The following is a 14,431-nucleotide window of genomic DNA, read 5'->3' as shown; positions in this document are numbered from 1 at the left end:
TTGATTTAAATTAAATATGTAAATTGATTTGATTTAAATGAACAAAATTATCGGTTTATAATTAAAATACAAATCGATCAAGCGATAAAATTTTAAACAAATTAAAATTTCTCGATTCCTTTGACGTTAAATATAAATAAAACACACGGGTAAGAGCGATATGTTAACCTAAAGAGTTTTAAATTTATTAGATGCACGTTTAAAGTAGTCACAAATCTCCCTGTGTAGTGATTTTATATAAAGAGATCCTCTGTAGATTTTCTAAATGTTTCCATTTAATACAAGAAAATCCCTTTTCAATTAGTTCTGATTATATACGATGAAACGGAATATTATTCTATCCTGTCACGTCACCTTATATAATTTGCCGGGTAGATATAAACAAATGGTAAATGAACGTCTGCACCCAGGTATAATTTTCTTTATCCTAGATTTCTTTTACTATTTTTGATATTTTCATAGAATGAATAAATAGAATTAAATAAATAAATTTAAAAAAAAAGCAAAAAACTGTTTTTTTTTTGTCTTCAGTCATTTGACTGGTTTGATGCAGCTCTCCAAGATTCCCTATCTAGTGCTAGTCGTTTCATTTCAGTATACCCTCTACATCCTACATCCCTAACAATTTGTTTTACATACTCCAAGCGTGGCCTGCCTACACAATTTTTCCCTTCTACCTGTCCTTCCAATATTAAAGCGACTATTCCAGGATGCCTTAGTATGTGGCCTATAAGTCTGTCTCTTCTTTTAACTATATTTTTCCAAATGCTTCTTTCTTCATCTATTGGCCGCAATACCTCTTCATTTGTCGCTTTATCCACCCGTCTGATTTTTAACATTCTACTATAGCACCGCATTTCAAAAGCTTCTAATCGTTTCTTCTCAGATACTCCGATCGTCCAAGTTTCACTTCCATATAAAGCGACACTCCAAACATACACTTTCAAAAATCTTTTCCTGACATTTAAATTAATTTTTGATGTAAACAAATTATATTTCTTACTGAAGGCTCGTTTAGCTTGTGCTATTCGGCATTTTATATCGCTCCTGCTTCGTCCATCTTTAGTAATTTTACTTCCCAAATAACAAAATTCTTCTACCTCCATAATCTTTTCTCCTCCTATTTTCACATTCAGCGGTCCATCTTTGTTATTACTACTACATTTCATTACTTTTGTTTTGTTCTTGTTTATTTTCATGCGATAGTTCTTGCGTAGGACTTCATCTATGCCGTTCATTGTTTCTTCTAAATCCTTTTTACTCTCGGCTAGAATTACTATATCATCAGCAAATCGTAGCATCTTTATCTTTTCACCTTGTACTGTTACTCCGAATCTAAATTGTTCTTTAACATCATTAACTGCTAGTTCCATGTAAAGATTAAAAAGTAACGGAGATAGGGAACATCCTTGTCGGACTCCCTTTCTTATTACGGCTTCTTTCTTATGTTCTTCAATTGTTATTGTTGCTGTTTGGTTCCTGTACATGTTAGCAATTGTTCTTCTATCTCTGTATTTGAACCCTAATTTTTTTAAAATGCTGAACATTTTATTCCAATCTACGTTATCGAAAGCCTTTTCTAGGTCTATAAACGCCAAGTATGTTGGTTTGTTTTTCTTTAATCTTTCTTCTACTATTAATCTGAGGCCTAAAATTGCTTCCCTTGTCCCTATACTTTTCCTGAAACCAAATTGGTCTTCTCCTAACATTTCTTCCACTCTCCTCTCAATTCTCCTGTATAAAATTCTAGTTAAGATTTTTGATGCACGACTAGTTAAACTAATTGTTCTATATTCTTCACATTTTTCTGCCCCTGCTTTCTTTGGTATCATAACTATAACACTTTTTTTGAAGTCTGACGGAAATTCCCCTTTTTCATAAATATTACACACCAGTTTGTATAATCTATCAATCGCTTCCTCACCTGCACTGCGCAGTAATTCTACAGGTATTCCGTCTATTCCAGGAGCCTTTCTGCCATTTAAATCTTTTAATGCTCTCTTAAATTCAGATCTCAGTATTGTTTCTCCCATTTCATCGTCCTCAACTTCCTCTTCTTCCTCTATAACACCATTTTCTAATTCATTTCCACCGTATAACTCTTCAATATATTCCAAAAAACTGTAGGCTTTGAATAAAACGTTGTTATACCCACGGTGACCGTATCAAATTAAACCTTTACAAATTAAATTTTCCGCAAAATTAAGCGGCATCAATACCCATATTTCGAAATCATCGTACTTAAAATATCATAAAAACTTGATTCATCTTAAAACTTTTAAAATAAAGTAAAATATTTTAAATTTATAAAATTAATTTTAAATAAATCGAAATTAAAAAAAAATTCGATTTTTTATTAATACTTTTTTTTTATTAATTTTTCGGGCTCTTATAATCAAGTGGAAGCATTTTGGTAATTTTTTTTTTTTTTTTAAATAATCCCGTAGAGGATATAATAAATTAAAAAGATCACAAAATCACAAACCATAATTCAAAATTGTGAGGTTCAAATCAAGTAAAAGTTAGTTGCTTTTACACGGATTTGAATACTAGATCGTGGATACCGTTCTACTTCGTCTGTTGGGGTTCAATTAAGACACGTCTCAAGAATGGTCGGCCTAAGTCTGTACAAGAATATAAATCACTTATCTGTCATAACATACTCACCACATTTGACAGTGACAATGGTCACTAGTTGAACAAATTGAAATGTACACATTAAGAAAATAATTGTAAATAAAAATATTTTAATTTTTTAGGAATAGGGAGAAAATGTTTGTCTAATATTTTTTTTTTTCAACTAATACTAAAGGTTAAGGGATATAAAAAAACATTTAGGTATATATATTTTAAATGGAAAAGGTAACATGCTAGATGAATTTCGATTTATATATTTTTTTATTTTTAATTTTAAAAATGTATATATAAATATATATATATATATATATTAATAAATATGTATATATATATATATACATTTTTAAAATTAAAAATAAAAAAAAATATATATATATATTATATATATATATATATATATATATATATATGTACTATATATGCCTGTATATATATATATATATATATATATATATATATATATATATTATATATATATATATATATATATATATATGTACTATATATGCCTGTATATATATATATATATATATATATATATATATATATATATATACAGGCTTATGTATAAAATTTTGTGGTTCGAAAATTTCCAAAACTATTAGATCAATTCATTTAAATTTAGATATGCTGTGTAGTATTGTATTTGAAGCTGTGCACGTGAATATTTCATGAAGATTGATCGAGTAGCTCCTGAGTTACTCTCAATTTAAGATCGATAACAGTCAAAAAGTTAACATAACCTCAATTTGAGGTTAAACAACCTCAACCTCTGCGTTCAACTATGAAAATCGTGCGTTTATGACTGCAAAATAGTGAGGAAGTCGATAACGAAAAGTCAGTCATTTTGCGCAGTTTTGCGCAAAAAAAGAGTTTTTTTCATAATAATCATTTATTAAAGCATTATAAACCATTTTTTAAAGCCGAAGTATTGTATAGAGTTATAAAAAAACGTTCTGTTCTGTATGTATGGTCGATGCCGTGATTTTTTAGAAAAAAATTATTATTTTACTTTTTTAGTAAAGATTACACATTCTTAAATATTTTTTTTTTGTCTTCAGTCATTTGACTGGTTTGATGCAGCTCTCCAAGATTCCCTATCTAGTGCTAGTCGTTTCATTTCAGTATACCCTCTACATCCTACATCCCTAACAATTTGTTTTACATATTCCAAACGTGGCCTGCCTACACAATTTTTTCCTTCTACCTGTTCTTCCAATATTAAAGCGACTATTCCAGGATGCCTTAATATGTGGCCTATTAGTCTGTCTCTTCTTTTAACTATATTTTTCCAAATGCTTCTTTCTTCATCTATTTGCAGCAATACCTCTTCATTTGTCGCTTTATCCACCCGTCTGATTTTTAACATTCTCCTATAGCACCACATTTCAAAAGCTTCTAATCTTTTCTTCTCAGACACTCCGATCGTCCAAGTTTCACTTCCATATAAAGCTACGCCCCAAACATATACTTTCAAAAATCTTTTCCTGACATTTAAATTAATTTTTGATGTAAACAAATTATATTTCTTACTGAAGGCTCGTTTAGCTTGTGCTATTCGGTATTCTATATCGCTCCTGCTTCGTCCATCTTTAGTAATTCTACTTCCCAAATAACAAAATTCTTCTACCTCCGTAATCTTTTCTCCTCCTATTTTCACATTCAGCGGTCCATCTTTGTTATTTCTACTACATTTCATTACTTTTGTTTTGTTCTTGTTTATTTTCACGCGATAGTTCTTGCGTAGGACTTCATCTATACCGTTCATTGTTTCTTCTAAATCCTTTTTACACTCGGCTAGAATTACTATATCATCAGCAAATCGTAGCATCTTTATCTTTTCATCTTGTACTGTTACTCCGAATCTAAATTGTTCTTTAACATCATTAACTGCTAGTTCCATGTAAAGATTAAAAAGTAACGGAGATAGGGAACATCCTTGTCGGACTTTCTTATTACGGCTTCTTTCTTATGTTCTACAATTATTACTGTTGCTGTTTGGTTCCTGTACATGTTAGCAATTGTTCTTCTATCTCTGTATTTGAACCCTATATTTTTTAAAATGCTGAACATTTTATTCCAGTCTACGTTATCGAATGCCTTTTCTAGGTCTATAAACTCCAAGTATGTCGGTTTGTTTTTCTTTAATCTTCCTTCTACTATTAATCTGAGGCCTAAAATTGCTTCCCTTGTCCCTACACTTTTCCTGAATCCAAATCGGTCTTCTCCTAACACTTCTTCCACTCTCCTCTCAATTCTTCTGTATAGAATTCTAGTTAAGAATTGATGCGTGACTAGTTAAACTAATTGTTCTGTATTCTTCACATTTATCTGCCCCTGCTTTCTTTGGTATCATTACTATAACACTTTTTTTTAAGTCTGACGGAAATTCCCCTTTTTCATAAATATTACACACTGGTTTGTATAATCTATCAATCGCTTCCTCACCTGCACTGCGCAGTAATTCTACAGGTATTCCGTCTATTCCAGGAGCCTTTCTGCCATTTAAATCTTTTAATGCTCTCTTAAATTCAGATCTCAGTATTGTTTCTCCCATTTCATCCTCCTCAACTTCCTCTATAACACCATTTTCTAATTCATTTCCTCCGTATAACTCTTCAATATATTCCACCCATCTATCGACTTTACCTTTCGTATTATATATTGGTGTACCATCTTTGTTTAACACATTATTAGATTTTAATTTATGTACCCCAAAATTTTCCTTAACTTTCCTGTATGCTCCGTCTATTTTCCATTGTTCATTTCTCTTTCCACTTCTGAACACTTTTCTTTAATTCACTATTCTTTCGCCAGTTTGCACTTCCTGTTTATAGGTATTCTTAATTGCCGATAGTTCCTTTTACTTTGTTCATCAGTAGCATTCTTATATTTTCTACGTTCATCCATCAGCTGCAGTACATCTTCTGAAACCCAAGGTTTAAAAATAACAGTTTAATATTTTTCTTAAATATAAATTAATAAATTTTCGGCTTCACGATTCATATTTACGACCGAAAAAATATGGCATGGCAGAATAACTTGAAAAGTTTGATCAAAATTAGTTTATTTTGGGTTCGATTCTCGACAATCGTTTTTTTATTATTTTTTTATTTATAATAGTATCGAAAGTCAATAGTGACTGGAGTGTAAATATAAACGTTCCGGTAAAGTGTAATACTGAACAGATTCAGCCGAATATTCCTGAGACGTGTGCAGGAATGTGTGAGAAGTGTGGTTAATCAACCAAACAACACCGATATTTACTGTTTAATATTCAAATCCGAATAAAAAGCAACTACCTTACAGCTAAGTCTAAAAGAAAGTGCTAAGAATCCTTATCTTCGAATTCAGCTGATTTACGATGACGAGTTTTACCGCTAGACCGACCCGTTTGGTTTTTTATTTTTGATAGAAAAAGAAAATTTCTTTGCCGAGCTCTGTGGTTGAGTAGGTAGCGTCTCAACATTTCGTGCGGAAGTCCCATGTTTGAATTCCGGTTAGGCATGGCATCTTTTCATACGCTACCTATTTCAATCGTGGTAATGACCGTAGCTGCTGATGTCCGTACTTTCATAACAAAAAGAAACTTTTCATTAATTTTCTTATATTACTAGAAAAAAGGCGGACCTGTTGCTCTCTGCGTAAAATGTTACATAGTCTGTGTTTCGTGCTTAACACATTTCGTTTATGTTCCGCGAAAACGTTACATGGTCGAAATCGTTCCAACGATTTACGAGATGCGACAATAAAGTAATGAGACTGATGTGAAAAAAATGTTGCTTACCGTTTTAGTCATGTTTAGTGTTGTCTCCTTCAAATTAGTTCCCCTCTGATTGCACACACTTATTCCAGCCCATCTGCCATTGACGGTAACATTTCTGGAACTCATCTTCTGTAATATCCTCCAAGACCCTCGTCACAGCTTTATGGACATCTTGTGTTGTTTGAAAACGGTGTCCCTTGACCGCCATTTTGACTCTTGGAAATAGAAAAAAGTCGCACGGAGCGATATCTGGTGAATAAGGTGATGCGGTAGTACTGAAATTTGTTTTGAGGTTAAAAATCGCTGTACTGACAGAGCAGTACGGGATGGCGCATTATCGTGATGCAGAATCCAATTATCAGCATTGTTGACACGGAAATGAAGAACTCGTTTACGAAGTCTTTCTAAAATTTCTTTGTAGAAATATCGGTTAACTGTTTGTCCGGGAGGCACCCGCTCTTTCTCAACGATTCCCTTGGAATCGAAGAAGCACACAAGCATTCGTTTCACTTTTGACTTTGACATGCGAGCTTTTTTTGGTCTGGGTGATCCCTTTGACCACCGTCGCGAACTTTGGCGTTTTGTCTCCGGATCGTATTGAAAAAACCGACCTTCATCACCAGCGATAACACGGCTCAACAAATCCGGATTGATTTCCGTTTGCTCTAACAGATCGGCTGCCACATTTTTCCGTGTTTTTCGCTGTTGTGTGAGATTTTTGGGGACCATATTTGGACAAATCTTTCTCGTACCAAGATCTTCAGTTAATATTAGACGAACCGTTTCTCGATCGATGTTGAGTTCTTCTGCGATCATTTTCACGGATAATCTTCGATCAGATCGTACGATTTCACGCACCCCGGTCAAGTTGACATCTGTCCGTGAGGTTGATGGTCGTCCACTGCGGTCTTCATCTTCAACATTCGTTCTGCCTTCACTAAAAATGTTATGCCGCCGAAAAACTTGAGCTCTTGACATAACCGCCTCTCCGAAAGCCTTCTGAAGCTTACCGTAAGTTGTCGTCGTGTTTTCACCCGATTTAACGCAAAAAGAAACGGCATACCGTTGCCCAATATTTTGCGGTTTCATTTCTGCGACGAGAGACACAAACACGTGTTCACTTATTACAGCACAACTCACGACCGAGCAGTCGCATCAATGTGCCGCTTGGACTAGAAGTAGCTTATAGACCGAGGTCAAAGACGGTGTGCCTACGCAAGCTGCAGGGTTGCCACATCTTGCAAAGAAAAATCAGTCTCGTTACTTTATTGTCGCACCTCGTATACTTCTTGATACGAACGATTTATCTAAAATTATATTTGTGTTTTGGGGATAAAATAAGAAAACATTTTGGTTAGAGCTGGTTGTGTTAATAATTCACAACTCAAGAACAGCTAAAAATGTTCAGAATTTTGAAGATTTTCGTTGTAAATGTTTTTTTTCGCTGTTATTACGCTAAATTCATGAACGTTATTTTGTTACAATTGGAAAAAAATTTAACAAAATTATGTGCAATGAAACATGAATCACGTAAACTTTTCGCGGTGGTCCTAGGCCCGCTGTTTTGCTATTTTTCTAAAAAAGATAAATAAAAAAAAAGAAAAGTTAATGAAATGTTATTTTTCAGAAAAATATTACTTAAATAGAAATTCTAATGTTTATGACAGCTTTTTATTAATTAATTATTTTTATCTTTTTCAGGGTTGAGAGCTGAAACCATCTGATATGATGACTTTGTTTTAAAACAACGATGTCCGACAATACGGAAAGCAGCCCGGATATTCCGGAAAATAAAGTTAAAATTCCTGAAACGTAAGTAATTTATTAATTATTTTTCTGTATACAAAAAGATTCATAATCAGTATATCTGTCCAGCTTACCGCAGAGACCCAAAAACTCCGTCCACAGACCTAAGAAAAACTTACATTTAAACAAAAAATTAAATTTTTTTAAATATCACAGTACTTAATCAATTAAGCCCGGCTTTCTTAATATTTACTCGTTTGTACAATTAAGGACTCGCCTCTGATTTTCATGAATTTTGGATATATTTTATTTAGGACCTTAGTTATTCGTTAAAATTGGAACTTTTTTTTTTGTCTTCAGTCTTTTGACTGGTTTGATGCAGCTCTCCAAGATTACCTATCTATTGCCAGTCGTTTCATTTCAGTATACCTTCTACATCCTACATCCCTAAGAATTTGTTTTACATATTCCAAACGTGGCCTGCCTACACAATTTTTTCCTTCTACCTGTCCTTCCAATATTAAAGCGACTATTCCAGGATGCCTTAGTATGTGGCCTGTAAGTCTGTCTCTTCTTTTAACTATATTTTTCAAATACTTCTTTCTTCATCTATTTGTCGCAATACCTCTTCATTTGTCGCTTTATCCACCCGTCTGATTTTAACATTCTCCTATAGCACCGCATTTCAAAAGCTTCTAATCTTTTCTTCTCAGATACTCCGATCGTCCAAGTTTCACTTCCATATAAAGCGACGCTCCAAACATATACTTTCTGCTCCGGTCGGGTACGCATCAGTCCTGCATTTATACGATGTTCCTCCCATCCTCTGCACTCAAAAATAGTGTGTTCGGCATCGTCAACCGCATCGCAGTAACAACAGATCGGTGACTCTCTCCTGCCAAACCTGTGCAGGTATTGTTCAAACGCACCATGTCCCGACATGAGTTGCGTCGTGTGGTAATCTAATTCGCCATTAGAGCGGTCTAGCCGAGGATCCAGGTCTGGGATAATTCTTCTGGTCCATGCGGCCACTACTGAACCCGCCCGTGCCGCCTTCCATTGTTCTCGTATTATAGAATTGGCCTCATCTTTGGCTACACCGGAAACCCTTAGTTTTCGTCCTTTAATCTGCAATTCTATCGGGGGCACCGAAGAAAGTACGCACAGTGCATCATACGATAAGGTTCGGTACCCCGAAACTACGCCCAGAAGCGACTTCCTATGAGCGCTAGTTAATTTTCTTCTGTTGCGCTTGACATTAACCGGATCGGCCCGTACCGGGACGGCATACAACAGAGTAACGAGACGTTATCACCGAGGTGATAAGTCGCCTCTTCGACGCACGTGGATTTCCTTGTTCCGCAAAGAGACCTCGAAAGGCACGGATTGTTGTTTCCACTCTGTCGCAGATCACGGCCACATGACTGGAGTATTTGAGGTGTTTATCCGATAACACCCCGTGACGTCATGACGTCACAACATAACGGACGAATAATTTTGCAAAAATATTTTTTGCAGATATTTTTATTTTTTATTCGTTAAAGAAAGCGGCTAATAAAAATATAACCTTAGTTATAGGAAATCTCAAGATACTGACCTTGCTGTACAGAATCACCCCCTAGACAATTTACGTTGATAACTGAATGGCATCATGCCCGGTATATAGAAATAATTTGATGAAATTTCAGCAAACTCGTTCCAGTAGTTCTGGTGATAAAAGGTGATTTAGAGAATTATTTATAGATTTTTTTTTGGGGTGAGGGTGCAGTTTTGAAAAACATGTTTTTGGAAATATTATTTTTTAGTTGTTAACAAATGCGCCTAATAAAACAATAAGATTTTATTAGGGGAAATTTCGACATACTCAGACTGACCTTGCTGTACAGCCTCACCCCCTTGACCTTTTAAGTTGAAAATTTAATGATATCAATGTCCTACATATAAAATTAATCTGGCCATGTTTGGTCAAAATCGGTCCAGTAGTTTTGGAGATATAAGGTGATTTAGAAGGACACTCCGAACACACACGTACATTAACATCCGGAAAATTTGCATCCTGTTTTTTGTTGTTTTTTTGGGTTCCTTAGGTGTCAAAACGTCAAGTTTCGATGCCGAAATTGGACCGATTAAAATATTTTCCCTTCTAGAGCTATAGCACTGTAGACGGAAAAGTATAAAATAATTGTCCCATAATTTTCCCCCTCTTCAAAAATCAACAAAAAAATATGTTTTTAATTATTGAATATTTTTTAAGCGATTTATTTTTATTTCTTTTTAGATATAATAGTAGTGCAATTGTTAAAAAAAAAAAAAACTTTTTGAACTACATTAGGGATGGGGGAGTCGATCAAGTTTAAAATTATTTATTTCTGAATTTTTTAAACCTTTTTTTGGTTTATTTTCATGTATCGTTATTTTCCACTGTATAAGAATTAATAACTAATGTCAGGAAAGTATAAAAACTTTTTATCACATTTTTTTATTTTATATTAATAAAAAAATTTTAAAAAAACGAAAATGACACAAGCTGTGTTTTATAAATTTAACGCTTAAAAGTAGTAATTTTAATGGTGTAATTATAATTTTTTCTCCAATTTTTTTTATGTACATTAATATGACAAAGTTATGGGTCATGTAATAAGCAGTTATGCTAATCAGGCAGCTAAATTAATGCATTTAAATTGGATAGTTTTTAGGAAAACAATAATTGATGCTGTCTACTTTAAAATTTATTATACGAATTAAAGAAGATAAAGATAAACTGTTTTAAGTAGATGAAATTTTTCATTTTATTTAAGTCTAAAATTTATAATACTAATAATAGTATTCAATTTATATTATTTTATGATTTATTAAGAATTATAATTACTCGTAATTAATTTTCATTTAAAAAAAAAAAAAATTTATAATTTTGCTCTTTATCTTTTTGTATATAGAAGAAAGAATTTTCGGTTGACGAATAATTCACTAAAGAAGCTTTAATCACGGCATCACAATATGGAATGAGAATTTTATAGCTTATTAAAAATGACGTGCTTGATTCGATATTCGAACTCAGGACTTTGCGTATAAAAGGATAAACCGCAACTATAACACCATACCAAAGTGAAAATATTTAATAATTAATTTAATTGTATAAATTTCTTGTTAAAGTTTAACTTTGGCATGAAAAAAGGTCACGAACGATAGATAAATAAATAATTTTTTCTACTAGCCGTTTTGGAATGTTGGAAACTACAAATTCATTTCTTATAGGTTATATCTGACATTATTTAGTACGATAAAATTATATAATTGTATATCTGTTCGAATGGTTAATACAAAAAAATAAGCTTTTTTTTGTGTTATTCTATGGAAAAAATTAAAAACCCGTTTAGTAACATTTGCCTGGACGGATCAAGGGAAACCATGATAAAATCTAATCGGAGCAGAACCGATTGAATAATAAACAATTAACTATTTAAAATAAAAATATATGATGTAATACTAACGGAAATTACAAAAACATAGATTTAAAATAATAGTAGAAAATAATTCACAATTCAGAAGGCGTTAATTAAAATTTTTTATATACCGTATTCACTAATAATTATATATACGTTAAAGGTATAAAAAACAAAAAATAAAAAAAAAAACAGTTATTTGCTTCCTTGTACGAAGTAAAGGAAGTATCGTTATCGCGAAAAATTTCGGTTTTGAGATTTCAACAAATTATTCATTTCGGCGTGATGTCTGTACGTATGTACGTACGTAATGTATCTCGCATAACTTAAAAACGATTAGCCGTAGGATGTTGAAATTTTGGATTTAGAATTTTTGTAACATTTATTTGTGCACCTCCCCTTTTGATTGCGATCAACCGGACCAAAAGTGTCTAAAAAAGCTCAAAATCGAAAGAAATTGGATTTTGAACTTTTTCTTAACTACCCGGTACTTTATCTTCAGCCCGGTACACGCAATTATCACTATTGACAGTTCCATTAAAATTTAATTGCGCTTCATCCGACCGACCCGAAAATCCCGTTTCATGTGTAACCATCCCCTGAACCCGTTTACAAAATTGTACTCTACTTTCTGGGTAATCGTCGCTTAGCTGTTGCACCAGCTTTCGAATGTACACACGCAACTTGCCTTTCTTCAGAACGGGTCGCACAAAGCGGCGGCTCGAATACAGGCACTGTGGAACTGCAGCACCCCCTATTTCCACGTAATATTATCGATAACATTTAATATAACGAGTCCTTTTTTCTTTAATTCTTTCTATTTTTTTTTTTTTTTGTCTTCAGTCATTTGACTGGTTTGATGCAGCTCTCCAAGATTCCCTATCTAGTGCTAGTCGTTTCATTTCAGTATACCCTCTACATCCTACATCCCCAACAATTTGTTTTACATACTTCAAACGTGGCCTGCCTACACAATTTTTCCCTTCTACCTGTCCTTCCAATATTAAAGCGACTATTCCAGGATGCCTTAGTATGTGGCCTATAAGTCTGTCTCTTCGTTTAGCTATATTTTTCCAAATGCTACTTTCTTCATCTATTTGCCGCAATACCTCTTCATTTGTCACTTTATCCACCCATCTGATTTTTAACATTCTCCTATAGCACCGCATTTCAAACGCTTCTAATCTTTTCTTCTCAGATACTCCGATCGTCCAAGTTTCACTTCCATATAAAGCGACACTCCAAACATACACTTTCAAAAATCTTTTCCTGACATTTAAATTAATTTTTGATGTAAACAAATTATATTTCTTACTGAAGGCTCGTTTAGCTTGTGCTATTCGGCATTTTATATCGCTCCTGCTTCGTCCATCTTTAGTAATTTTACTTCCCAAATAACAAAATTCTTTCTTTATAATTGTACAATATATAATCCTTAAGCTTAATGTTAATAGCCGTTCTCCAGTTTACGGAAAATATACAAAAATCTTCGTACGGATGGAACTGTGCGATTCCCAGTTCCAGCGGCGTGGTGTTTGGGTGTTGTGCGCATGCGCACATAGGTAGCTGCACGCGAGGCTGCTCGGGGGAGAGAGCTTCCGCAGTGTGGACCCTGACGTGCTGTTAGAACGTAGTTTTTTTTTAATCCACTGTGTATGGAATTTTCCTTGTTCGTTCTATTTTCTGGTTTAGTCAGAAGAATATGAAAGCGGTTTAGTTGTTTTTTCAGTAACGATCAGAAGATGGCGGTAAGCAAGGGCTTTTTCATCGCGAAATCTGTCTAAAAACAACGCGGAAGGGCGAAAGAGAAGGTAATTAGTAAAAAGTAATTATGTATTTGTTTCTGTACACGTAGAAATTTAAACTTAAGCACCGTTGGACTATAGTGGTTTTTAGCTAATTAGTTATCTAATAATACTAAAAAAATATTATCTGTATTGATATTTAATTATGTATTCGGTATTTTTTTTAAAGAAAATTGTGTTTAAAAACCGGGTACCATGTACTTGAATGCGATAAAGTGTAGAATTAGATTATTATTCTGCTTCCGGTTATTCTATTCGATTCATTTTTTTCGGTTCTTATTTTACAGAAAACTTTAACCGTGGCCTTAAAAAGGCCCAGACAAAATTTCTGGAGCAGCAACCCCAATAATGTTAGCTACTAGCATTTACACCTCTCACGTGACCCTTTAGTGGTAAACGCTAAATCAGTTGCTGAGGATTCATTACTTTTAGCCGTGCGAGGTCGACCTGATCGGTCTTTTAGACATCACACAAAATAAAACACGTAACTCAGAAATGTATCGACGGTAAAGGATACCATTTTAAACATTTACTTTAACCACCTTCTAGAACATTCAGTTTAATGAGAAAGTACACTAATTTTTCAAATTTGACTGTAGCCTTACATTTCCCAGAAATTAAACAATGTAGGTAGGAAATAAATTTTCTATGACGGTTTAAAGTGTGTATTTTGACGCACCTGTATTTTTTTTTTGTCTTCAGTCATTTGACTGGTTTGATGCAGCTCTCCAAGATTCCCTATCTAGTGCTAGTCGTTTCATTTCAGTATACTCTCTACATCCTACATCCCTAACAATTTGTTTTACATATTCCAAACGTGGCCTGCCTACACAGTTTTTCCCTTCTACCTGTCCTTCCAATATTAAAGCGACTATTCCAGGATGCCATAGTATGTGGCCTATAAGTCTGTCCCTTCTTTTAACTATATTATTCCAAACGCTTCTTTCTTCATCTATTTGCCGCAATACCTCTTCATTTGTCGCTTTATCCACCCATCTAATTTTTAACATTTTCCTATAGTACCGCATTTCAAA

The 14,431-nt window shown here is 33.6% G+C and overlaps 1 protein-coding gene across 3 annotated transcripts in view; it reads left to right on the top strand.

Moving 5' to 3' along the window:
* Nucleotides 1-14,431, top strand: part of Ac78C (adenylyl cyclase 78C) — a 686,763-nt gene that overhangs the window by 214,555 nt on the left and 457,777 nt on the right. For all 3 annotated transcript variants that reach the window (XR_012758616.1, XM_075380750.1, XM_075380751.1), the window contains exon 2: nucleotides 8,105-8,215. Coding sequence is in view for 2 of the 3 variants with exons in the window: in XM_075380750.1 (XP_075236865.1) it covers nucleotides 8,154-8,215 (62 nt within the window). In the remaining variant the exon portion in view is untranslated. The remainder of the gene's footprint in view (nucleotides 1-8,104; nucleotides 8,216-14,431) is intronic.

This window comes from Lycorma delicatula, chromosome 12, assembly GCF_047948215.1.
Source record: "Lycorma delicatula isolate Av1 chromosome 12, ASM4794821v1, whole genome shotgun sequence".
Classification (NCBI taxonomy): Eukaryota; Metazoa; Arthropoda; class Insecta; order Hemiptera; family Fulgoridae; genus Lycorma; species Lycorma delicatula.
The sequence above is the reverse complement of the archived record's forward strand: the minus strand, read 5'-3'. Positions and strand labels throughout refer to the sequence as shown.